This window comes from Typopeltis vanoorti, chromosome 14 (genome assembly GCF_054136105.1).
Source record: "Typopeltis vanoorti isolate ZY-2024b chromosome 14, IOZ_Tvanoo_1.0, whole genome shotgun sequence".
Taxonomy (NCBI): domain Eukaryota; kingdom Metazoa; phylum Arthropoda; class Arachnida; order Uropygi; family Thelyphonidae; genus Typopeltis; species Typopeltis vanoorti.
The window spans coordinates 67,276,622-67,304,300 of NC_143562.1; the positions used below are offsets into that span (position 1 = coordinate 67,276,622).

Genomic DNA, 27,679 nt, shown 5'->3' on the forward strand with positions numbered 1-27,679 from the left:
GAAAGAGGGGTGATATGATAGAGGTCTATAAACTTTTGAAAATTTCAAATGATGAAATTTCTCGTTATATAGAAGGCTGGGAGAGAACACGGGGGCATCCATGGAAGTTAAGGTTATTCTCAGTCAAGAAAGGGGTAAGAGCTAGGTTTTTCTCCCAGAGAGCAGTGAGTTAGTGGAATAATTGGCCCTTAGGGGTAGTGAGTGCATCTAGTGTAAATGAATTTAAGGGACGGTATGATAGCTGGGTTGGGTAATTTACAGCCTCCCTCAATGAGTCCTTGACTCCCTGGAGGCCTCAGATAATAATAATAAAAATGCGCATCTTTCACAATTTCTTGTCTACACCTTCTGTTGTGTTCCATTTTATTAGCAATCCACTTGTATATGAAACAGATGAGGTTGGGTTTTAATTTACCAAATTTGTATTCTGTATTAGTCAAGAGAGCAAACATGTTAGACACAGTAATTAACTTTAATGAAAATGGCACAAATATTTCATACTGAATCATCAGTGCGTGGAACAAACAAGAAATTCAAAGAGACAGATGTAATGCAGTGTAATTACAACAATCATTTAATGAAACAGTTGCTGCATACTAGAAAGTTCATGCAAATAAATAAATCATTTCTGATATTTACATAGGATGAAAATCTTTCCAACTTTCTAGAGAGAGATTGTCAATCATTCAGATTGAAATTAGGCTAAATGTAAAATGGCTTCAGAACCTTCTTTGAATACAGAACTTACTATATGCCCAACAATAGCCAACTTTTTCTTTTTCTGCTGCTTTCTGTAATGCCTTGCGAAATTTTTCCACTTCTTCTTTCTGTGGAACCCCACACTGTGCACACAAGTTGCACTGTTCAGTTCTCTATTCTGATATTTGCCTGCATTACTCTAATTGATATTATTGCCTACCATTCAAGATTATTATCCTTAATTTTATGTTGTTCCCACTTGTAAAAAGTTATTAGCAAGCCTATAGTACATTTTGTGCTGTGAATGGTCTAGAGATTTTTTTTTCTCTATTTTTATGAATTTTATATAGTCCATCTAACAGATAAGCTTAGGTGTTGATGGTTATTCATGACTTATTTTTCAGATATTAACAACACTTTTATCACAAAGATGTTTTATGAACGCTTATATTTCGCTGATTTTCAACTCGGCATCATCATAGCACAACACACTTGTATACGTGACAGTGAGTGAGTGAAACAATATAATTGCAAAAGATCTAAAGTCCTATTTTTGGCGCCCTCTAATGGAGGGGGGGGGAACCGGCTATCCAGGAGTTTTTCTTAAGATAACCGTCTCCCAAATTTTTGGGAAATTAATGCAACCATATTTGTTAAGGTTGGGAGAATTCTTCAAAGCCATTGCTGACTCAAAAAATAATCTTTTAGATCTATGGCGACTCCTAAATAGCACATTTGTTTTCCTCCATCTAATCCTGTGTGAAGTGTCCAAAGCGTGGTCTGCCAGTCTCGACTTGCCATAGTAATAGTAGCAAATGTATCTTTCATGTTCTTCCAGGCGGATGTTCACTGATCTTTCTGTTTGCCCATAATAGGCCAAGTCACAGTCACAAGGAACTTCATACACTCCTGGGTATGCTAAAGGGTGAAGTTTATCCTTAGGTGAGTGGATCAGAGTTGCCAGCTTGACATGAGGTTTGAAAGTGGTGCGAAGGCCATGTTTCAACAATACTTTGACTATCTTTTCCGATGTACCTCTGATATAGGGAATAGAAATGGTCATGTTGTATTCTTGTGTATTAGGGGAGGGCAGAGTAATGGGCACATGTAGTATTTTATCTATTTTGTAGGGATTGTAGCCATTGGCTAAGAACGTATGGCGCAGGTATTGGAGTTCACTGGTCAGAACTGTATTGTTAGAACAAATGGCTCTGTGTTTAAGTGTTTTTAAAATGCCATACTGTTGGACTGGATGATGATGTGATTGTTTATGTAGGTATCTTCCTGTGTGTATAGGCTTTCTGTAAATAGAAAAAGATAGTGATCCATCTGAAAGGCGGGTGACTAATGTGTCGAGAAATGGTAAACAGTTATTTGATTCTTTTTCTACTGTGAAGTGAATTTTGGGGTGTTGGCTGTTTAGGTAGGTGACAAAAGCATCCAAAGTGTCTTGTCCGTGGGGCCAGATGGCAAACACATAATCTACATAGCGTAACCACACGTGGCTTTATGTAGCTGTGGTAAGTACTTTGTTTTCAAAGTGTTCCATGTAAAAATTTGCTAATGGGGGAGAGAGAGAGGGGGGGCATAGCAGTGCCATTAATCTGTTTGTAGAATTTTATATAGTCCCAGAAATCCTGAATAATTTATATATGATTTACCTATCATTAATGTCATTATATCACCATGGCAGGATAAAAAATATTACAGTGCAAAGAGAAATCACTTTTAGTTTTCATTTATTTATTTAATTTTTGATTCTGAAAAAGTGCCATCATGTTTATTCACTAGAGAAGTGTTTTCATATTAACACTTGCCCACCTATAGTTCTAATATACTATAATTTGTTCTGTCATGGGTAGGGTTCACATTAAACCTTTTTTTTCCCTCAGAGGATAACTCCACCCATGAAAGGTTGTGGCATCATACATTAGTATTCTAGGTGTGCGAAGTGTTGGTAATCTAGGAATCTTTCTCCATAGCCTAAGCATGTTACTTTTTCTGCCACTTCTATTTTTACCATGAGTTACCTTGGTCTTGCACTACTTGCAGGATCAGCTAGACTTGCAACACTTGCAGGCGCAAACTTGATTTGTTTGTCTGTTTGCTTACTTGGGAAATGGAGTAAAACCAGGTTTAAAATAGCTTGGTATCTTTAACATTTATTATACCCAAAGTAAAATACTTTTTATATATATATATATATATATATATATATATATTAGGAACATATATTTAGGGTGTGCTAGGCATGCAGTGCACACCCACGGAATAGCAATATCATCAATATTATATTCCTGTTAAAGGCTGTCCTAATTGTTTCCTTGCTTCGTGTGATTCCTAAAATTAAACACATTAACTAATGCTTCATGAAGAGGACACTTTTCAGCATGTAAACCTCCCATCATGTTCATGTTAATAGTTCAAGTGTGCTGTAACAAATACAGACACCTCTGAGCCCTTTGTACAGATGGTGCAGTGGGTCAAATTCTTAGTATTCCAGTAGTTTTAAACCACCCAGAAGGCATGCACTGAGACAATAGTACCAAGAAATCAGTGGCTGTGATTGGTTATTGTGTCAACCAATTTAATTGAATGTTGTCATTTGTCATGCTATATATAAAATTTCCTGTTTTGCTTGCGTAAAGTGTGAACTTGATGTGTTCAGGACACCGATATAGACAAGTAATTTTATATAAATAATTCATAACATTTTTTTACCCATATGTGTTGACACAATCTACTGAATGTCCTGTTTTCTGCCAGAGCTTTTGCAGATTGTATGATTGTAGTCAAAGGAGGTAAGTCCTGTCCTCGCCTTTACTGAGCAAGCACAAAGATGTAAAAACTGAGTACATGAAACGTTTTCTATTTCACAATACAATATAGTAGAATGGTTAACTGGATGTGAAATGTATTCAAGACTTTTTTGTTGGCCTTGTTTTATTGATAATTAATTGGATTAACGTATTCAAAGTTATCTTACGATTAATTACACTGGACCAATTAAGATGAGTGCTGATGTGCTGTGCACTTTAAAACTTGCATACATCAATAAAAATGCAATCACATGGTCAAATTGATGTGGTTGCAAATTAATTGCAATGCCACTGATATATTAAATAATTTATTCATGAAAGGTGCACATAGTCCTTAAGTAGGCTAAGGGTTAGTAATTCAGGAATCATTCTCTATGTACTGAACATGATACTTTTCCATCTACTTCAAACCTCTAAGCATGCATGGGTGGGTGATCTGCAGCAAGTGTGTGAAGGGAACAATGTCTCCCACCGTGCTGAATTTTTATTCAGAATTGAAATGATCTGTTATGGCCTATACTCCATGATTCCATTTGTGTGTTGCTCCTTGATTCACCGTTTTTATGGCATACATACTATTTTCACAATTCCATTCTTTAAAGTTTACTAATATAGTATGCATTTTTCTTTTTAGGCTATTATTTCAACTTTCATCTTGCCATTTAGCCTCTACATTTATTCAAAATGCATTGAATTATTTAAAATTACATTAATGAATTCTATAATTATGAAAGTATTGGTTGGCTCATAGTGTCTCATTTTAACTTTTTACATTTTGTTTCTTGTAATTATCTGATTTTAGCTAATAAAAGATTTGCTGAATGATTTGCCAAAGAGGTTTAGTGCAAATGGAGATACCAATAGTGCTTTAGGTGCAGCCCTTCAAGCAGCTTATAAGTTAATGGTAAGTATAGTTAAGAACTTTTCATATTATTGTAAAAAAACAAAAAAGTAACCTCAAATATGTTTGAGATTACTTAATTTGCATGTGTTTGAAGCTTTGCTAAGAATTGACCATTATCTCAAGAACGATTGATGTCTTCCCTTAAATATGCACCTCAAGCTAACAGTTACTGTTGTCTTCATTACAGTTCTGAGGATATTTGGTCCACTTGTGTTTTATACAGAACAGTCTTTTTCAAAGTTATGTATTACACAACTGGGATATTACAAGACTCCTTATTTGCCAAAGTGGCTTTGATATTTTAGCCTCTTCCAAGTAGATTTGTATGTTGGACTTTTGAAAGGAAATTGCAATCTCCTTTTCCTTACAAAAGGAAATTTTGAATGCAAGAGATTATGAGAAGAATAATTAAGTATGAAGTGGCAGTCAAGTATTGCACAAATGCAAGATACTTTTAACTTATTCAGTTGAGTATAAAATATTTTAGCAAGCATATACCTAGGCATTTTGATTCTTCTCCACATGAACAAGTGCATCACATGTAGTTGTTAATGGTACATAGGGCATTTATTCATACCTGTATACTGCTGTAACCTGTGTCCTGGCACAGTATGACCTTTACTGTCCTTGTGCCATAAAACCACAAATTGATCACTCAATCACTTTGGCAAGACGAGCAGTCCTGTATGGCCCAACTAGGATCACTTGGCTAGTTAGTTTGCTTCTAAGGGTCAAAAGTGTTGCAGTAAATCTCCTACTTTCCAATGGTCTGGGCCCAAAGCTTGCCATACTGCCAATAAGTACCAGTATGGTGTGTGGAGTTCCTTGGCATTCCACTCCCAGGTACAGACATTCCTTGCCAGAGAGTGGGTGTCCATGTGTGGCTGCATAGTAGGCAGGGGAGCTCTGGGACTGAAACAAACCCGCTTTGATTATGAATAATTTTTCATCCATTAGTTTATCAGCGCCCTCAACAAGCCCCAACATGTCCAGAAACTATTGTTCTTTAAGAGATATTTGTGCTGTGAGGTTTGTTTAATTCACAAGAAAACAGAAGGAAATAAGTAAATAATATTTAGTTAAAGCCATATATTTTAACTTGAATGTTACAGGTCATCATCAGTGGCAACATTAGTTAATTACAAGGTAGAGCACAAATAATGGATTGATTCGAAAGAGTGAGTTTTCAAAATTTCCTGAATTCTTAAATAAAATATAGTGGCTACTTTTCTTCTGATTACAAATTATCATTATGGATTCCATCTTCCAAAGAAAAATACTCTCCTCTGGCTCTTCCTGGTGTTTACCAAGTTCCTTGTGACTGTCATCATTCTTATTTCAGACAAACTGGATGCTCACTGGAAAAGAGAATACAAGAAACATCAGTCTTACATCAGCAACAGGAAATCTAGCTTAGAAGCATGGAATAGGAACACAATATCCTATGGTCTAAAACACACTTACTTCACCTGTGTCTCACTATAAATTTGAACATTTTGTTTAAAGAAAGTGCTGAGGCCTTACTTTACAGTTTGAACTTAAATCGGAACAACTGTCTCTCACTATCTAAAATATGAGAGAGTCTTATTCTAATTGTACATCACTAAAGTTTTTTTTTTTAATACAGATAACTAATAATATAATGTTTCCTTAGTTATACCTTTGCATTTTATGTATGACATCAGTGGCTCTCACTATTTCAGATTAATCTATTGTTTATGTTCTACCTCGTAATTAACTAACATTTCCACTGATGATAGCCTTGATACTAAGGCTGAAATGCAGTATATGGCTTTATATAAATATTATTTACCTATTTCCTTGTGATTTCATGTGAATTAAAGAAACAGAAACCATTCTAACACTAACTGAAAACAAAATCAAGAAACAAAAACACCAGAGATGGCAATAAAACATACCACCCTTTTTAATATTGCACTCAACTGGTTTAACATTCACTTAAGAAAATGTCATCCTGCCAGCTCAACAAACTCAGAACACAAAAAGTGGCTTCTGTAAACATCACTCAACAACTGACCATTAGAGATGTCTTCAGAGTCATCAGACTGCTATACAATCCTGTGGTTCAAACAAAAGCACTTAAAGGCTCCAGTTATTAGGGTAGACAGTATTGAACAGATGCTATCAAATATGCTATTGCCATGGTATTTATTTATATCAACATGCAGGCTACCCAAACCTTCCATCCCTCCTGTTTACCAGCTCTTTCAAGCCCTTAGAAAAGAATATTTTGCTATTGTGCTTATTTACACAATTTGTTTAGAATCCGACTCTAGTGGGATCTTCTGTTGTCTTCAGAGACAGCATAATATCTGTCTAGACCCCACAACAATGTAACAACTTCATTGCTGAGGTGTATGTGATAGAGCTTGCCCTAAACTACATAAGATTGTAATCCATTCCCCTTGCCCTTCCCTTACATCAGTAACAGGCAGTTCATAAGACAACTTTTATATACAAACTCCTTTGTAATAGAAAGACCAGCAACAAGTTACTTCATATCAAGCCTGAAATCATATTGTGGCAGTCCTAGTCTAAGGGGAAGTCCCCACATTGGTCATGTGGAGCCGACATCTTACATTCTCCTTCCTGTTGAGGGGTGATGACACACCTATGTGCAAGTTCTGTGGTACTGGACTGACCATTCATATTTTAATTAGCTGTGCTCATTTTGTCAAAAGTATAGTCATTATTTGTCATATTCATAATCCACCTGAGTCCTGTGCATCTGATGAAATCTGACTCAGATTTCATCAGATTTATCAAGTGTTTCATTTTTAAAGAACGTTTTTACAGAACATCACTATTTATCACTGTGTTTAGACTGTGTACATATTGTATATATTTATAGAATCAAGTTATAATATAGAGACTTTTAATACCTAGTTGGTTCTGTTTTTACCAACTTCTTTATACTTGCTTATGCATCTTCTTACACTTGTTTGTACACTTTTTTTTTTTCCAACACACATTTTACTTATTTTATGCTGTTCCTTTGTTAATTAATTATTGCCTTGTGTACTGCACTGCTATGATCTGTATTTGTACAGCATGATTTTATCTGTCCTTGCCATTAAATCCTTAAACTGTTTCCTGGGAGAGACCGTAGCTTTTACACCTAAACAGGACCTGGCCATTACTTTTACTATGAATAGAAGCCTTTCTCAAGAAGTTTATGGCAGGTGATATCAATAACATCAGACATGAAACAAAGTCCTCTGACAATTAATGGCACCGTCCACATTGTAACAAATTGATTATTTACTTCATTTGGGAAAAGAAATGAGAAGACTGCTACTTCAGGAACTTTCTCAAGTATAACAAGCACACAAGTTACACACTAAATGAAATGGTCTGGAAATTTCTCAGAATATTCTAAATTCAATCGTAAAAAACAGGAGTAGCAGCAGCATCATCATCAAATTCCTGACATACCCTCAAGAGGTGTATAGGATATGATAGTACTACATGAAAAATTTACATCATTACTAACTTCCTATCTACAATTTTCTTCCAAATCAGTCTGTTACTTGCCAAGACTCCAGCATTATCAGATCTTATATTTCTATCATCTAAGGCACTTCTTACCGTATCAATCCACCTATATCTTGGTCTTCCTCTGGGTCTTTTTCCTGTCAACCTGGCAGAGAACACTTGTTTTGCTAATCTTTCCTCGCCCATTCTGTTTAAGTGACCATACCACCTGAAATTAGCTCTGCCTAACACATTCTGGATGCTGACAATGTCAAGTTCTTTCCTAATATCCTCATTTTTAATATGATATTGCCATTGATGTCATCTGTTCGTGCCCCTAATCTTTCTGAGGACTCTCATATCTGCTGTCTCTATTCTTTGGTCAAATGTTTTACTTCTGATCCAGCTCTCAGATCAAGTGTTCAAACCAGTTAAAACTGGTTTGAACACTGTCTTGTATACAGCTAATTTAGTGTTCCGACTATTTTCTCTCTTATTCCATTTGAATTTATTCAATTGCCTACCTGCCATACCAGCTTTGTTGATTCTGTTGTCTATTTCCATATTTAATTTACCATCTTCACTAAAAATCATGCCTAAGTAGCTTAAATGTTTTACTTGTTCCACAGGTTCCCCGTTCACCCGTTACAACAGTTATTCAATTTAGTCAGGAATCTTGCAAACTTGTAGCAGATTTATTTAGAAGTATAACATAGTCTGCATAAAGCAAAGAGCTGACATTAACATTTTCAATTCTGATATCATGTTTAATACCACTTTCCTTCATAATGTGATCCATATAGATAATGAATAACAGAGGGGATAATGCACATCCTTGTCTCACACCAGATTTAACATTAAACCATCTTCCTATACTTCCTTCAATTCTAACTGCTGACTTACAACTAAAATAAAGACTAAATATTGCTTCATATAATGATCCACTGACACCATACAACTGCAGCGTATTGAATAGCTTCTCTTTTGGCACCTTGTCATATGCCTTTTCCAGATCGACAAAACTTAAATACAGATCTTTGTTATATTCCCATGCTTTCTCAACTATTTGTCGTAAAGTGAATATCTCATCCTGACAGCCTGTATTTGGCCTGAATCCAGCTTATTCTTCACCAAGCTTTTCTTCCGCAATTCTTCTCAACCGTTTCTCAAGTATACTGCCATAGCTCTCGCCAGGAACACTCAGTAGGGAAATACCTCTGTAATTCTCACATTCAGTTTTATTTCCCTTTTTATATATGGGTATTATTAGAGCTCTACTCCAATCATCGGGAATTCGTCCCTATGTCCAGGCTTTCTGAACTATGCAGTGCAGCCACTATAAGACTTTTATACTACCATACTTCAGCATTTCTGGTCGAATATCATCCACTCCTGCTGCCTTTCCACATTTTAAGCCTTTGATGGCTTTTTCTACTTCAAGTATGGATTTGTATTCCTGGCTGCATGCATGGTCAGTGTTTTTTACCACTTTGCTGTCATCACTGCTTGTTTCATTTAGCAGTTTTTCAAAGTAATTACTCCATACTTCAAGGATATCTCCCTCTCCACTCTTCACGTCACCTTTATCATCTCTAACTCCTTTTACAGCACTCTTTCCTCCATTCCTAAGCTTCTTCAACAACCTCCAGAATATTTTGCCACCTTCTTGATATTTATTTTCTATATTCTTGCCAAAGTCCTCCCATGACTTTTGTTTAGTTAGTTTTACATAGTGTTTAGCATTCTTGCATTTGTCTCTATATTCTCTAAGAGCACAAGCTGACTTATTTGCCAGGAACTTTTGATATGCTTTTTTCTTTTCCTTCACTGCCTCTTTAACTTCCTATATCCACCATGGAGTTCTGATTTTTCTATCCTTGCAGACAACCTCACCACATGCCTCTCTGGCTGAATCAGTCAGGGTTTTCTTCAAGGCTTGCCACTGAATCTCCAAGGTTTGGTTCCTGTTCTCAAACTCTTTCATTTTTTCTTCAATAACCTTTGTGTACTTTAGTCTACAGTTCCCATCTGAGAGCTGCTCAACTTTTATTCGCTTTAAAACTTTCTTACATGTTATTCTTTTCAATATGAAATTCAATTTTATCCTGCTCAAGACTAAATAGTGATCGCTTCCAATTTCAAATCCTCTGTACACTCTGGTGTCCTGCACCAGGGAGAAAAGATCACTATCAACAATAACATAGTCAATGAGACTTTTATTATTCCTTGCCTCTTCTCACCATGTGAATTTGTGCACATTTTTATGTTGGAACATGGTGTTAGTAATAACCATTCCATGTCCTGAGCAGAAATCCAACAGGTATTGCCATTATTATTAGCTTTGCTCTTTTCTCCAAATTTTCCCAAAATATTTTTGTATGTCTGACAATCATTTCCTACTCTGCTATTTAGATCCCCAACAAGGACCAACTTTTCCTTTTTCATTGTATCAGTTGCTTTTTTTCTAAAGCATCAAAAAATTCCTCCATTTCTACCTTAGTAGAACCTTCTGTGGGACCATAGGCACAAATATGTCTCACTGTCCAATTCCCCATTCTGATATTTGCCCACATTACTCTACTTGAGACTGCCTGCCATTCAAGAAGATTAGTCTCGTATTTTGTGTTGAATACTATGGCTACCCCTTCTTTTCCTTGATTGTCATTTCCTGAATATAACATTTTGTATTTATTGCTCAGAAAGATATCACCAGTTTTTGTCTCTTTTGTTTCTGTCACCCCTATTATGTTGATCTGGTACTTATCTAATTCTTCAGCTAGATCCATTTCTTTGCTGTTCAGGCTTCTTATGTTGATAGTACCGATCTTTAACTCTGGTGATGTTGAGTTAGGGTGTGCTTTCAGATTTGTTCCAGTATCTGACTTTTTGCTGTTCGCCCTGGTTCCCTGTCAAAAACAACAGGGGCTTTGTTTAACTGGGCGACGCCCGATCCTGCATGAAATTTTGTCATATTGTACCATCATTTTCTATATTGGTTCAAGCCAATAAGAATACAATTTGGTCGGCGAAATCCCAAATTGCCAGCCCATCCCCGTTTGTTCAGTATCTAGGTAGATACCCAACAGGGTGCACCATGAGAAGGTGAGGATTGGACATTAGATCAGAAGCCCTGGTCAGCTCTCTGCATTCCTTTAAAGGCCATGTGGAGGTCTTCTCTCAGTTATACAGCTTTGACCTTTAAGCACCGGATGTTTTATTTTTTATTGATTTCTGAGCTATATGTTTTGGATCACTTCAGGAAACATTTGAAATCAGATTACCTGTTATACTCCAAAATAACAAAAAAATTATTGTCTTAAATAAAATAAATCTCTTGATGCTTTTATTCGCAAAGTGGCTAGGTGAAACTCCTTTAGCACTAACTTTTTGATGATGGTTGATATTTGGTTTCCAATCTTTAGCCATTACTGAGTCAGGAGTGTCAGAGGAAAATGTAGCAAATGGGTGCTAACAGCTTCTGGTTCAAAGTCCCAACAGGTGTGTGTGTGTGTGTGTGTGTGTGTGTGTGTGTATCTCAAAGAGTGTGAATTCTATGGCTGTTAAACTGTGAGTTTAAAACCTAAGTTAACAGGAGAATAATCCCTAACTTGCCTGTACCAAAGATAGACTAACTTGAACTGGATGGACAGGCCTAGAAAAGTTGCTGTAGTAGGTGATTAGATCATATCTGTAACAATCTTTTGTTTGGATGGTTTATTACTGTGGAAGTTGGCATCGTCTATTAAGGCTGCAGGCTCCATTACTTTTGGATAATTATTATTGTTAACCTATGCTATCAAACATACTATGCGAAAAATCTATAGTACCTAAACTCTTATTTTATTTATTTGTCAAAACATTTTTCCAGTAATTTCTTTTCAATCTAACATTTTGAAAGCAGGTATGTGTGTGTACTTCAGTAAAGAACACTATACTTGTATAGCGCTGTTTTGAAAAATGCAGGTTTTGATTTAACGCGGTTTTTATTATTGCACTTATCATCATTATTACACTAACATTTTCAACACTGACCGGCGACTCCCGGGCGCCGCAAGTGACAGTCGAGAGCCACATTTATGCAGTAGTTATTCGATTAGCTCTCACGTGGACATGTTTTTTCCCTGCGGCATTTTATTATTTAAGTTAATATTAGTATTTAATATTTTTTTATTATTTAAGTATGAGTGAAAAGAGACAAAACAGAGAAGACACTGTTGGAGTAACAAAAAAAAAAAAACGCAAGTGGTTGATTGATGTTAGAGAAGAAACTTGAAATTATAAAATGTCACGAGAATAGTGCTTCGTTTGCTAAAATAGCATGTGAGAATTCCGTGAATGCGTCATCTGTACGAACAATTATTCAGAACAAAGAAAAGATTAAACAACATGGAATGATCACTTCTTATATGTCAAAAGTGATCACGAGAAATCGATCTTCTACAATGGAAAATATGGAATGCCTTCTATTGATCTGGATTGAAGATTGTAATCAGAAAAAAGATTCCTTTGAGTCAAATGATAATACAGGCAAAAGCAACAAGTCTATATGACAAAGTAAAAGAAAATGAAAGCGAAAACGAAGGAGGTACAACCAGTGAAACTTTTATAGCAAGGTGCGGGTGGTTGTACAATTTCAAAAAGTGTATGAGACTCCATAATGTAAGAATCCATGGTGAAAGCACAAGTGCTGACACTAAAACTGCAGAATTATTTCCCAATGAATTGAAGGAACTTATTGAGAAGGAAGGCTACACAAATGATCAAATTTTTAACGCTGACGAGACTGGCTTGGTCTGGAAAAGACTGCCATCACTCACATTTCTAGCAGAGAAGTTAAAAAATAAGCTGGGTATAAAGTGTCAAAAGACTGATTGACACTTTTACTAGGAGGTAATGCATCAGGTGATTTAAAATTGAAGCAACTGTTAGTGTACAGAGCGGAAAACCCAAGAGCTCTTAAGGGCTTTACAAAGAACAATTTACCTGTTCATTGGCATTCGAATAAAAAAAGTGTGGGTGACTCGTTCAATTTTCGAAGACTGGTTTGAAACTTGTTTTTGTCCTGAAGTTAAAAGCTATTGTAAAAAGAATGATATTCCTTTAAAAATTTTCTTTTATTAGACAATGCTCCAGGCCATCCAATTCTATCGACCGACTTAGATGAAAATGTCAAGATTAATTTTTTCCCTCCAAACACATCAATTCTGAAGCCATTAGATCAAGGCGTTATGACCACTTTCAAGGCTTACTATTTAAGACGAACTTTTGCTCAAGCTATTATAGGTGCAGCAGAAGAAGATTCTTGGACTTTGAATGAAATTTTGGAAGAAATTTAACATAAAAGATGCCATTCAAATTATGAATCTTGGCAAGAGGTAACTTAAAGCAAATGAGGGCCGTATGGCATAATATCTTGCTGCATTGCTCAAAGGACTTTGTTGCCTTTGCAACATAGAAAGAGGAAATCTCAACAGAAATTGTGCAGATGGGCAAAGATCTTGATTTTACAAATTTAGATTGTAACAATGTGAACGAACGTATTGATTCTTGTTCAAATGATCTGGATGATAAACCCTTTTGGAGTTGGAACAACAACGAGCCTATGAAGCAGAAGAAGACGAAGATGACCCCACTGATGTCATGGTTGAAGAATTTTCCATTGCTGTCCTTTCAACTTTTGTGAGAAAAATCGACGAAGCTTCCGGCTTTCTCATAAATGCCGACTCTAATTTGGAAAGAAGCATCAAAGTGAGATAAAGTCTCAATAATGCCATCAAATGCTACAGAGATCTAGTACTTGAAGAGACAAAGAAGACAAGGATGGTTCAATGAACACTAAAAGACTATTTTAGTAAAAAGTAAATTACTGTATGCTAAAATTGAAGCAATATTTGTTTTGTTTTCTACAACTTTTATCAGTTTAAAAGGATTTTATTTGTTATTTAGTTAATAAAAATAACAATTTTTTTTTTCATTTTTAAACATTTTTATTATCCTAAATTTTTGTAATAGACAAATTAAATTGAAAGCCTTTATAATTAGACCTCGAACAACGCGGTTTTGCATAGTGTGGATGCTTCTTGGAACCAATTAACTGCGCTATACAAGGTATTCCTGTACTTATTACTATAATACTCTGAAATCAATATCCATTAACATCTTAAAGATGCTGGAAATTTTATTTATTATTATTATTTATTTATTTATTTATATTTTTTTTTGAAGAAATATTTGATTGCCAATTTTATGAATCGGCTGATACTACAATTGGATGTACGTTACATTTGTACGATCAGTTTTGAACTACATCATAGTGCTAATTAAATACATCTGCTAATTTAAAAGTTGTTGAAATTCTCATTATAGTTGATCTCAGTGAAAAAGTAATGAGATGAACTATAGGTATTATAAGGATATGTTTTTGTATATGTATTATATATATAATTGCATACCCAAAATTTATATAGCTGAAATTTTAATTTTATTTAAGGCACCAACTGGAGGAAGAGTAACTGTGATGCAAACTTGCATGCCCAATATTGGACCTGGAGCACTGAAAACAAGGGAGGATCCTAATCAGAGAGCTTCTAAAGTAAGCATATATTTATATGCAATTAAAATATAAAGTCATGATTAAATTTAACATAATTATAGCATAATCAGAAGCATAAATTATTGTAATCTTAACATATTTTTTAAGAGGTATGTTTAATCTTATTTATTCAGGAAATCTCTTTTTACTAGTGTTCCAGTGGATGATACAGTAGAGCTCCATACCAAATACCATATCAGTTGGAATTACCAGCCCTTTAAAGAAATTGAAGGTGTAACAATGGATTCTCCACTTTCACCCCCATTGCTAATTTGTACACAAAATTCTTAGAAACATTGGCACTTATTTCAGCCCCTACCTCAAACTCACAGTATGGCTGAGTTATATAGATGTTTTTGCTATTTGGCCACAGGCTCTTTTCAACTTTTTGTATTTCTCCAACAGTATCCATCCCCTGAATTATTTTACTGTTGAAGAGGAAAAATAAGGGACTGTGACCATCTTGGATACCTTAATTAAAAGGCAGTTGGATGTGTCCTTCATGTGTTTAGTCTACTGGAAGCCTAAGCAGATATTATGTCATTTCATATCACCATTCTGTCCAGAAATATGGACTTTTCAAAACAACTTTAGCCTTCAGGGCAGAGCAGATTTCAGAATTTCATCTTCAGGGCTTGCACTGCATCTGGAACAGCAGCTTCTTTGTTTACATTTTTTTTAAACAGAACAGCAATAATCACAAACCATCACTGTAGAGAGTGCTACTGTCATACTCTGTACGTGTGACTGTCCTGGTTGGGGGATTATTTCAATTTTAGTTTTTGCTGAATGTGTATCTTCAAAGTGCCTTTGATAATGTTATCTTGAGTTGATGAAATGTCATGTTGTAAATACTTATCTTAGGTATTAAGATATTTATTTTATTCCTGTTTCTAGGTAGTTGAGTCTTTTAGGATTATTAAGGATATTCCACACTCAGTCATTAGTGCCTCATTTATATTAAAATAGGATGAACTATTAAAATTTTGTTTGCATATAAAAGAATTATTACAAGCTCTGTACATCTCAGTGAATACAGCATGAATTTAGCATTGCACTAAATATGATCCTACCACAGCATGGCTTCATTCCTCAGACAGCTTTTCTTAATGAAGATCATTTAAACATTGCATTCCTCTTTCTGTCTACCAGCAGATTTTTCAACCCCCCCCATACACACAGAGAGAGTAGAATGACTTGATTTTTTTTACGTGTATATTTGCGGATTTTTTACGGATACACTAACCACTCTCCAGCCAAAAGGCTGAGGGTTTGAATCCCACTGTGGGCATGGATGTTTGTGATTGCCTGTGGAAATACTAGTGGTGGTGGTTGTCAGTGGCAGTAGATAGCATTGGTGTAGTTGCGGTCAGTTGGTGGATTGAGTGGTGGAGACAGAGTTATAGATGAGTCTTTGGACTCCCTGGAGGTGTGAAATAATAATATACAGAAAGTTCAGAATTAGAGTTATCAATGGGCTCTGTTTCTATATAGCTTGTGATATCAAACGAGATGTCACTCGTTTGATATCACAAGTATTTATACAGTTGTGCTACATCCATAGAGTTTGCCTTCTATTTTTAGTTTCTGTTTTGACAAGAGTGGTGGTACTGGATGACCTGGCTAGAATCAGTTGACTAGTAGACTTGCAAGGGTCAGCAGCATTGCAGTAAATCTCTTATCCCATGGTCTAAGGATTGTACTGAAGTCTTGCTGCAGTGTATAGCATGTAAGATAACCGTTACATTCCACTTCTGAGCACATTTATTGCTTGCTAGTAGCAAGCATCCATGTATTGCTATGGGCAGGGATCTCGATCTCTGGTGCTGACATCCCCAAAGCATGAATTTTTCATCCTCAAGTTTTTCAGTGCTCTCACAAGATCTCAACCAAGTACGTATACCATAGATACATCATCGGACAACAGAAATAAGAAACAGAAGACATCTGACACACCTATAAATGTATCGGTGTTTCTCATTATCCATGCAGCAAGTGAAAAACCAATAGGAAAAATGTCATCCTTCTTTATTCAGAAGTGTTTACGACAAGATCTCCCAAAATAGTTGAACTATGTTCTGGTGGTGTTTTTGTGGAATCAAACTTCCGAGAGTACTTCAGTGAGATGCTGGGGGGGGGGGGGAATAACAGTTACAGTAACATCTTATAAAACACTCAACTATTCTAGAGTTGATATCAGAATGGAATCTCCTTGCTGTTTCAGATAAGGAGATATGTTCAGCGCTTAAAAGATTAAGGAGTGACAGATATTGAAGTGCATCCTGATACCATAGGAAAGGTCACCTGGTTCCAAACAGCAATACCATTCTTACTTTTGATGTATTCAAACCTCCAACATTGGTAAAAGCAGGATATCTCAGTTGTCCTGATAGTCTATATCCTTAATGCACTAAGTTTTATGTCAGAATATGGGCACACCCAAATTGCATATTGTGGCTCTGTCACCTGTGCCCGATGATAATAGCTCTTGCTCTGCAAAGAAAGCTAAATGTGTTTAACTGTCAGAGTGATCACCCAGCCTACTTCTATGCACGTCAAAGGGGGAGGAATGAAAAATAATATGAAAGATTAAAAATAGAGCAAAGCATATCTTATCAAGATGCAGAAATGAAGCAGTCACTGACATATCTGTCATGAAATCTTCTTATGCTGAGAAGGTGTAGTTAAGAAAACATTAGAAGCAACTCAAACAAGTATATCTATTCCACCATCCGATAATTTCAGCACAATTGAACTTTATGACCTTGAGTGCCTCTCTGTGGAGCACATTCAATCACCCGACCAATTACTGTCTCACTCCTGAAACTGCTCCTAAAATGACACGATTTCATTTGATGAGAACTCACTTGTCAAGAAAATCAGCAAGCATATCACTGAAAGATCACCACATATAACCTTTCCCAACAGAACAAAAGATTACTTTCAGTGGAAACTTCTGTTTCCACTGAAAGTAATAAGCTAGACTCAACAGCTGATCCTGATACATCAGATATTGTATTAAACATTTTTCCGGAAGAGATGGACATTGGCCATCCATACTTCCTGAAACCGATTGACAAGTATAATCCTGATGAAGGTAAGTCCTCAATTCATTGGAAATTGAACACACAAAGAATAGGTAAATTCTTACAGTGTCATGGATTCTGCCAAAATATTGATTTCAAGGTTCTGCAAAAACACAAGCCAGTCCTGTTTCTGTCTACAGGAAACACATTTAAAACTCACTGAAAAATATAACATTAAAAATCCACTTTAAAAGTTAATGAAATTCAGAATTTTAAAAATTTCGATGAAAGCAGTAATGGTAATAATTACTTGAGTTTGAGACTATTTGGTGTGAAGTGCAGGCTAATAGGATGAAATATGTGGTGGGATGTTGCTGTAGACCCAATGGTTCATTTGCTGGGGATGAACTTAATTATCTAAACATTGATTGGGTATCAGAGAAAACTCTGATACCCAATAAGAACGAAGGAGAATTTATTTAGCTATTGTGGAACAACTTTCTCAAATAGGCATGTGAAAGGAGCAACATTGAGGACAAAGTGTGTTAAATTTGATCATAGTATCAGAAAGTTTCTTATCTATGGATGACTATTTTGCCAGTAGTTCGTGACAGTGATCATGCTGTACTGACTTGGAGAGTGGCTAACTGCATGGATATTCCAATAAGGAGAGGTTATTATGCTGAACTACAAATCTGGAAATTATGAAAAAATCAGCAGAATACTATCTTTAGGTCCATGGTATCAGTTATTGAATTGAATGGGAAGGATATCTGCAGTACATAGGAAGCTTTGAAAGGATGCTTAAGTGATGCAGTATCTGAATTCCCACAGTTCGAAGAACAATGAGAATAAAATGAGAGTGAAATGGATGGACAATCTCATCAAACAAGAGATCCATAGTAATAAGATGATGATGTAAGGAATATTGTGAGAATAAGAGATGAAATTTATAAAACTCAGGCTAGAAAAGTTGAATATTGACCGGTAACTGAGTTGGAATATGAAAAGAAATTGTCTGTAGAAGCCCCAAAAACTTTTATCATTATGCTGCAAATAATAGAAAGAATGACTTGAAGAATAACTTTACTGAATGCAGACTGTGCCCTAGTATCACATTGAGTTAGTTCAAATAATGGGTGCTCACTTACCACCATCAAACTGGTGTTTGTGACATAGTGCACAATGCTACCACTACATTGGATGAAGAGAAAGATGCATGAGAAGGAGGTTGTAGAGCTGTTGCATAACCTATATAAGAATTTGGCAGATGGGATATTAACACATATGCTAAAGGAATGTTCAGTTGAAATAGCTAGGCCTTTACCTGTTTGTATGAATCTTAGCTCAGCAAAGATCCTGCAGCAATTTAAAGAAGGTATGATAATCCCATTGCACAAGGATACTGCAGTAACTGTCATTCTATCAGTATCTCTGGAGTAATTGTGAAGATTTTAGAGAAGATGGTAAAAACTGACATACAGAAATGGGTGGGCAAACAAAACTTACTTTGCAAGAAACAGAATGAGTTTACTAAAGGGAGGTCATGTCTGAACAATTTGTTCATATTTTATAATAATGTTATGGCTGAGTTGGATGAAGAAAATGGATACATTATGATACTGTTGTACTAAGGTATTAGATAGGATATACATGAAAGGTTTTGGCATAAACTAGAGAATATGGGATTGGAATATAAACTATTGGTTTGGATAAATGGGTGTCTGACAAACAGGTATCAGAAAGTGGTATATGGGAAAGCTGATTCTGCCAGATTTAGATTCATCATGTCCTACAAGTTAAATTTTCTTGTTTATTAATAATCATATTCATCATCGAATTCCTACCATGTACCCTCAAGGGATGTACAGGATATGATAGTACTACATGAAAAATTTACATCATTACTAACTTCTTATCTACAATTTTCCTCCAAATCAGTCTGTTTCTTGTCAAGACTCCAACATTATCAGATCTTATATTTCTATCATCTAAAGCACTTTTTGCCGTATCAATCCACCTATATCTTGGTCTTCCTCTGGGTCTTTTTCCTGCCAACCTAGCAGAGAACAATTGTTTTGCAAATCTTTCCTCGCCCTTTCTATTTAAGTGATCATACCACCTGAGATTAGCTCTGCCTAACACATTTTGGATGCTGACAATGTCAAGTTCTTTCCTAATATCCTCATTTTTAATATGATATTGCCATTGATGTAATCTATTCGTGCCTCTAATCTTTCTCAGGACTCTCATATCTGCTGTCTCTATTCTTTGGTCAAATGTTTTACTTCTGACCCAGCTCTCAGATCCATAAGTTAAAACTGGTTTGAACACTGTCTTGTATACAGCTAACTTAGTGTTCTGACTAATTTCTCTCTTATTCCATATGAATTTATTCAATTGACTTCCGACCATACCAGCTTTGTTGATTCTGTTGTCTATTTCCATATTTAATTTACCATCTTCACTAAAAAACGTACCTAAGTAGCTGTTTTTAGTAAAGTCGGAATCAATTTAGTCAGAGAATCTTGAAGACTTGTAGTAGATTTATTTATAAGTAAAACATCGTCTGCAGAGAGCTGACATTAACATTTCCAATTTTGATATCAGGTTTAATGCCACTTTCTTTCATAATGTGATCCATATAGATAATGAATAATAGAGGGGATAATGTACATCCTTGTCTCACACCAGATTTAACATTAAACCATCTTCCTGTACTTCCTTGAATTCTAACTGCTGACTTACAACTCAAATAAAGACTAAGTATTGCTTGGTATAATTCCACATTGACACCATATAACTGTAGCGCATTGCACAGCTTCTCTCTTGGCACCTTGTCATATGCCTTTTCCAGATCTACGAAACTTAAATACAGATCTTTGTTATATTCCTATGATTTCTCAACTATTTATCGTAAATTGAAGATCTGATTCTGACAGCCTCTATTTTGCCTGAATCCAGCTTGTTCTTCACCAAGCTTTTTTTCCACAATTCTTCTCAACTGTTTCTCAAGTATACTTGCATAAATCTTACCAGGAACACTCAGTAGGGAAATACCTCTGTAATTCTCACATTCAGTTTTATTTCCCTTTTTATATACGGGTACTATGAGAGCTCTACTCCAAACATCGGGAATTCGTCCCTCTGTCCAAGCCTTCTGAACTATGCAGTGCAGCCACTCTAAGACTTTTATACCTCAATACTTCAGCATTTCTGGTCGAATATCATCTACTCCTGCTGCCTTTCCACATTTCAAGCCTTTGATGGCTTTTCTACTTCAAGTATGGATATGTATTCCTGATTGCATGCATGTTCAGTGTTTTTTACCACTGTACTATTGCTGCTTGTTTTATTTAGCAATTTTTTGAAGTAATTACTCCATACTTCAAAGATATCTTTTTCTCCTGTTTTCATGTCAACTTTATCATCTCTAATTCCCTTTACTACACTCTTTCCTCCATTTCTGAGCTTCAACAACCTCCAGAATATCTTGCCACCTTCTTGATATTTATTTTTTATGTTCTTGTCAAAGTCCTCCCATGACTTTTGTTTAGTTAGTTTTACATAGTGTTTAGCATTCTTGCATTTGTCTCTATATTCTCTAAGAGCACAAGCTGACTTATTTGCCAGGAACTTTTGATATGCTTTTTTCTTTTCCTTCACTGCCTCTTTAACTTCCTATATCCACCATGGAGTTCTGATTTTTCTATCCTTGCAGACAACCTCACCACATGCCTCTCTGGCTGAATCAGTCAGGGTTTTCTTCAAGGCTTGCCACTGAATCTCCAAGGTTTGGTTCCTGTTCTCAAACTCTTTCATTTTTTCTTCAATAACCTTTGTGTACTTTAGTCTGCAGTTCCCATCTGAGAGCTGCTCAACTTTTATTCGCTTTAAAACTTTCTTACATGTTATTCTTTTCAATATGAAATTCAATTTTATCCTGCTCAAGACTAAATAGTCATCGCTTCCAATTTCAAATCCTCTGTACACTCTGGTGTCCTGCACCAGGGAGAAAAGATCACTATCAACAATAACATAGTCAATGAGACTTTTCTTATTCCTTGCCTCTTCTCTCCATGTGAATTTGTGCACATTTTTATGTTGGAATGTGGTGTTAGTAATAACCAGTCCATGCCCTGAGCAGAAATCCAATAGGTATTTGCCATTATTATTAGCTTTGCTCTTTTCTCCAAATTTTTCCAAAATATTTTTGTATGTCTGACAATCATTTCCTACTCTGCTATTTAGATCCCCAACAAGGATCAACTTTTACTTTTTCTTTGTGTCGGTTGCTTTCTCTAAAGCCTCAAAAAATTCCTCCACTTCTACCTTAGTAGAACCTTCTCTGGGACCATAGCCACAAATAAGTCTCATTGTACAGTTCCCCATTCTGATATTTGTCCACATCACTCTACAGGCATCCCTTGCTTAACGTGGATTTGATTATCGCGGCAAAATTAATTAGGCAATCCCTTGATATACGCGGCAAGAGTTTTGATTAATACCTTTATATTTACCACGCAAAATCATGCTCATGCTTGATTCATCCAAATTCTCTTAGTAATCTGTGTGAGAATGTGAAAGTTTTATTTTTCCCACCAAATACGACATCATTGTTACAACCCATGGACATGGGCATCATTGCAACTTTCAAAGCCTATTTTCTTAAAAAGACGTCTCAAAGGCAGTAGAAACAACAATGGGAGAAAATGCGATTACGCTCCACGAATTTTGGAAAAAAATTAACATTAAACATGCAATTGAGACCTGTGGGAGTAAGTGTCTTCTAGTTGCATGAAAGCTGCTTTGGAAAAACTTTCTGCTAGAATGCGCTAATGACTTAGGTTGTTTCCAAATCCTGTGAAGAATGTGGTCAAAGAAATCGTTGCAATTGGTGAAGACCTTGGTTTTGATGGTGTTGATGCAGAAGATGTTAAAGAATTATTGGATTCAAATTCAAAAGATTTCAGTGACAATGATCTTCTTGAAATTGAACAATGCACATATGAAGACACCGAACAAATGGAATGTGAAGATGAGGTTCCAAAGGAAATAACAGTGAAAGAACTGGATGGAATATTTCGCAGTTTAGAATCGCTTAAGCAGCAAGTAATGGATATGGATCCAGATGTTAATTGAAGAATGCTTGTTTGCCGAGGTCAGGAGAGTCATTTCACTTGTTATCGTAGAATTTATGCCGATAAGAAAAAACTGTTCAAACGACTCTTGATAACATCTTTTGATTAAAAAAAAATTGCAGCAACTAATGTAGGTACATTACTTTGCATTCATTTTTATCTTTCCTAAAAGAGTACCATATAAAACGAACTATTAGTACAGTAATCGATCAGGGACGAATTGTACTTTTTACCATTGATTATTAGATTTGATTAACGCGATTTTGATATATGTGGTAACATCGAGGGATTAATTAACTGCGTTAATCGAGGGATACCTGTACTTGAGACTGCCTGCCATTCAAGAAGATTAGCCTCGTATTTTGTGTTGAATACTGTGGCTACTCCTTCTTTTCCTTGATTGTCATTGCCTGAATATAATATTTTGTATTTATTGCTCAGAAAGATCTCTCCAGTTTTTGTCTTTTTTTGTTTCTGTCACCCCTATTATGTCGATCTGGTACTTATATATTCCTCAGCTAGTTCCATTTCTTTGCCATTCAGGCTTCTTATGTTAATAGTACCGATCTTTAACTCTGGTGATGTTGAGTTGGGGTGTGTTTTCAGATTTGTTCCAGTATCTGACTTTTTGCTGTTCACCCTGTTTCCCCTGGCGAAAACAATGGGGGCCTTGTTTAACTGGACGATGCCCCAGCTGGCATGCAATTCTGTCATGTTGTACCATCATTTTGTATTTTGGTGTAAGCCAATAAGAATACAATTTGGTCGGCTAAATCCCAAGCTGCCAGCCCATCCTCATTTGTTCAGTAGCCAGGTAGATACCTAACAGGGTGCACCACGAGAAGGTGAGGATTGGACATTAGGTCAGAAGCCCTGGTCGGTTCTCCACATTCCTTTAAAGACTTTGTGGAAGTCTCCTCTCAGTTATACAGCTTTGACCCTTACGCATCCCCTAATCATATTCCTCCATTGCTTAAATGGTCAAGGACCATTTTCATACCTAAAAAATCAAATGCTACTCATCCGTCTCAATACAGACCTATTACCATCGCTACCAATATATTTTTTTAGACTAGTCCACAAAATATTGGTAAAGTGTTTACAAAAGGTATTTCTCCATGATGTTAAGCACAGGGCCTTCATTCCTGCTGATGGATGTGCTGAAAATACCATTCTATTAACTGCTTTAATTTCTCAAGTTTGTCGATTGAGAATTCCACTTATGATTGCAATGTTGGATTTACAGAAATCTTTTGACAGTGTCTCCCATTCTGCTATTCTTGAAGCACTTTCAAAGATTGGTTGTCCTGTTCTCTTTAAAGATTATATTTCTATGTTTTATAGTAAGTCATCGATTAAATTAATATTGGAGATAAAACGTGTCTATTCCTTCTCTATAGCGTTTGACAAGGAGATCTCTTATCATTTTGCTTTCATATTGTTACTGATGGCTTGTTTTCATCTATCCTACCTTATATTGGTTTTAATTTGAATGGATGCCAAATAAATGCAATATCATTTGCAAATAATTTGATACTTGTTGCTGAAACTAAGATAAGCCTTCAGGAGTTGTTAGACCATGCTGCACAGTAGTTTATTCCCAGAGGTCTTGCTATTAATGAAGACTAGCCTTTTACCATTACCCTAATACCATCAGGTCATGACAGGAAAACGAAAGTCCAGGATTACATATTTCCTACTGACCTCTTAAACCTCTGGGTATTTTGAAGAGTGGTAGTACCTGGGATTAATATTTTCGGCTTCTGGAATGACCACTTTGGTCATGCCAACTTTCAACATTTCTGGATAAGCTCTGTAAGCTCCATTGAAGCCTCAGCACACATTACATTATTAAATCAGTTTGTGTCACCTAAATTATTCGATTCTTCAGTATTAGGAAAACCAACTTTGGCTATCCTGAATAAACTAGATTAACAAATACATCAAGCAGTTAGGCTGAGGCTACCACATGATGTTCCAGTTGCTTATCTTCATGCTGCCATTAAATCTGGTGGATTAGGAATTCCTGCAATAAGATGGATGATTTCCTCCATTAATATATCTAAGGTTAAATAAACTCCAACATCCATAATTTTACCATAGCTGTCTTTAGAACTCCTTTGATTCAACAGAAATTAACTAAAACACTATGTTGGACCTTTGATAATGGAATGTATATTGTTTCTAACTCTCTTGAAAGGAAGAGATGGGAAAGATTTATGTATCTTGCAGTCGACGGTAAGTCCTTCAGTAGCTCAGAGAGGATTCTGTCTCAAAATCTTTGGGTCTGTGAAGGAAGGAATGTTGCCTGGATAGGAGTTATAGATATGGTCAGCACTAGGATAAATTCCCTTCCTATCAAGGCTCATATAGCTTGTGATAGGTATAATATAGATATTACGTGTAGGGCTGGATGTGGGTTCAGAGAGACTATGGCACATATCTCAATGTTGTTTTAGAACCCATAGCATAGAGTAAAAGACATGATGCAGTATGTGCCATCATAAAGAACCAACTAGAATAGAAAGGATAGTTAGTCAGAAAGGAGGCAAATATCAGGACTGAGGTAGGCATGAGAAAGCCTGATCTTTTTTGCATCAAGAGATGGTGTTGCCATCCTGGATATTCAAGTCTGTGGATCGAACCAAGACCTTGATCACGCAAATGAAGACCAGATAGATTATTTTGTTTCTAATCCAGGTATTAAAAGACATTGTTTACAAGAATATTGCTCTCTGAGCTTTTTTTTTTTTTTTTTTGCTATAACCATTACTATGTGGTGTGTAAAGTCCTATAAGGATGCACAAGTGTTAGGTCTTAGTGCCCGAATGTTGCATGGAGGAAGCATCAGTGAATGACAAACAGCATACCTAGGGGAAGGTATTGGTTAGGCTTTGACATATTTGTAAAGCATGCATCAGCAGTATGCACACTGTGCATGCGCTTGCGCACATACCGTTGATGTGTGCTAGTTATTGCCCTAGTGTTGGGTATTGCGATGCAATGAATTGAAATAAAAAAAATAAAAAATAAAAATGATCAATGGTATGCTTCGAGGATCAGTCCTTGGACCATTGCTTTGATCTATAGATTAATGATATTGGAGAGGCTTATGTGTTCACAGTGCATGTTATTTATTTTCACAGTATTGATGGCAACACAGAATGATAAAAAAAAATATTTATTTACTTATTTCCTGATATTTTGCTGGTATTATATCCAGCATCTTCGGTGCACAGAAAACAGTACACAAAACAACACAAGGAACTAAGGTCCTAATTAGGCACCATCTACATTGGAAAAAGAGAGAGAACAAATATTAATTAGATCGTAAAATGACTGTCTCCCAGATTTTTGGTAAATTTATACAGCCATACTTGTTTTTTGGGGTAATGTTTTAAAGCTTCTGTTGATTCCAAAAACAGTCTCTCTGACTTATACTCCAAACCTCGTATGGCTGTATAAATTTACCAAAAATCTGGGAGTCATTTTATGATCTAATTAAATTTGTTTTCTCTTTTTCCAACATAGATGGTGCTTAATTAGAACTTTAGTTCCTTGTGTTGTCCTTTACAATTTTTTTAAACTAGTATCACTGTTAATCCAAATTGTTGTTGTTTTGCGTACTGTGATAAACTGTTTTTTGTGCTCTGAAGAATCTGGATAGAATACCAGCGAAATATCAGCAAATAAGTAAATAAATATTATTTTCTTCTCATTCTGTGTTTTATCATCAATACCGTGAAAATAAATAACTGATACTGGAAAGAGACTGACACTAGATCTTCAATTGTTTGCAGATGATGCAAAGATAGATGGCAATCAGCGATGCTACTAATATACAGCATTTACATGTTGATTTGAATAGGCTGGAAGGGCAAATGATAATAGCTATCAATTCATTGTTAGTAAGTGTAAAGTTATGCACTTTGGCATGATCCAACAGCATATTATATTTGTTGGGATTATGTTTGGAGTAATTGATGATGCTAAAGATTTTGTGGTTATGGTGGAGAGAAAGTTGAAATGTAAAGATCACGTAACAAAAATTGCAAATTCAACTCAGTTGATAATTGCAATGTTGAAACAAACATTGACATGTAAGGATACGGAAGTGATTTTGTTTTTTTTACAAGGCTTTGATACAACTACATCTGGGCTGCTGTATGCAGATTTAGTCTCCTGGATTCTAAATGGATTAAGAAACTGTGTGAAGGCTGCAAAAGATATTGGGATTATGGAATGTGGATTATGAGGATAGATGAGTATGTGGACTGCAGATAGTAGACAGAATAATATGGTGATATCATAGATGTCTATAATCTTTTGAGAGGGAGTTATAGGCTATTGTTTGGTAATATTTTTTGTTATAGGGAAGCTGGGGAGAGGATTAAGACATCTGTGGAAGTTAAGTTTACTTGCAGTTAAGAAAGAGTAAGAGCTAGATTTTTTTCTCTTAGAGCTGTGAGTGAGTGGAACAGGTTTGCCTGTTGAAGTAGTGAGTGTATCTAGTGTGAATGAGTTTAAGAAAAAGAAATAGCAGCTGGTGTGGGTGATCTGTGGCTTTCCTCAATGAGTCCTTGACTGCCTGACTGTTTCAATAATAGTAATAATAAATTGCCATTATGTGTAATGGTATAATTATCCATAGGTTGATCCAAAATTATTTAACAAAACTTATTTGTGATTATTATGTCTTTGTAATTTGAAATACATTTTAATAAACTTGTACTAAACTATTACATAGGATGTCAGCAACCTTGGTCCAGTGAGCGACTTCTATAAGAAACTGGCTCTAGACTGCTCAAGTCAACAGATTGCTGTCGATTTGTTTTTATTATGTTCTCAATATGTAGATATTGCAACAGTCAGTAAGTATTTGTTACATGTTTATAGCAGTCAGAGGATATTAGTAAATTTAATTTTTTAAGATTTAAAGTTTGAATATACATTAAATTTAATATAATTCTGTGAAGTGCTCTTTTGTTTTTCATTTTAACTCC

General features: G+C 35.7%; 1 protein-coding gene across 3 annotated transcripts in view; it reads left to right on the forward strand.

Annotated features, from left to right (window-relative positions):
* Window positions 1–27,679, forward strand: part of Sec24AB (Protein transport protein Sec24AB) — a 290,512-nt gene that overhangs the window by 174,444 nt on the left and 88,389 nt on the right. For all 3 annotated transcript variants that reach the window (XM_090404311.1, XM_090404313.1, XM_090404312.1), the window contains 3 exons: window positions 4,321–4,422; window positions 14,408–14,509; window positions 27,424–27,547. In XM_090404311.1, coding sequence (XP_090260437.1) covers window positions 4,321–4,422; window positions 14,408–14,509; window positions 27,424–27,547 — 328 coding nt within the window. The remainder of the gene's footprint in view (window positions 1–4,320; window positions 4,423–14,407; window positions 14,510–27,423; window positions 27,548–27,679) is intronic.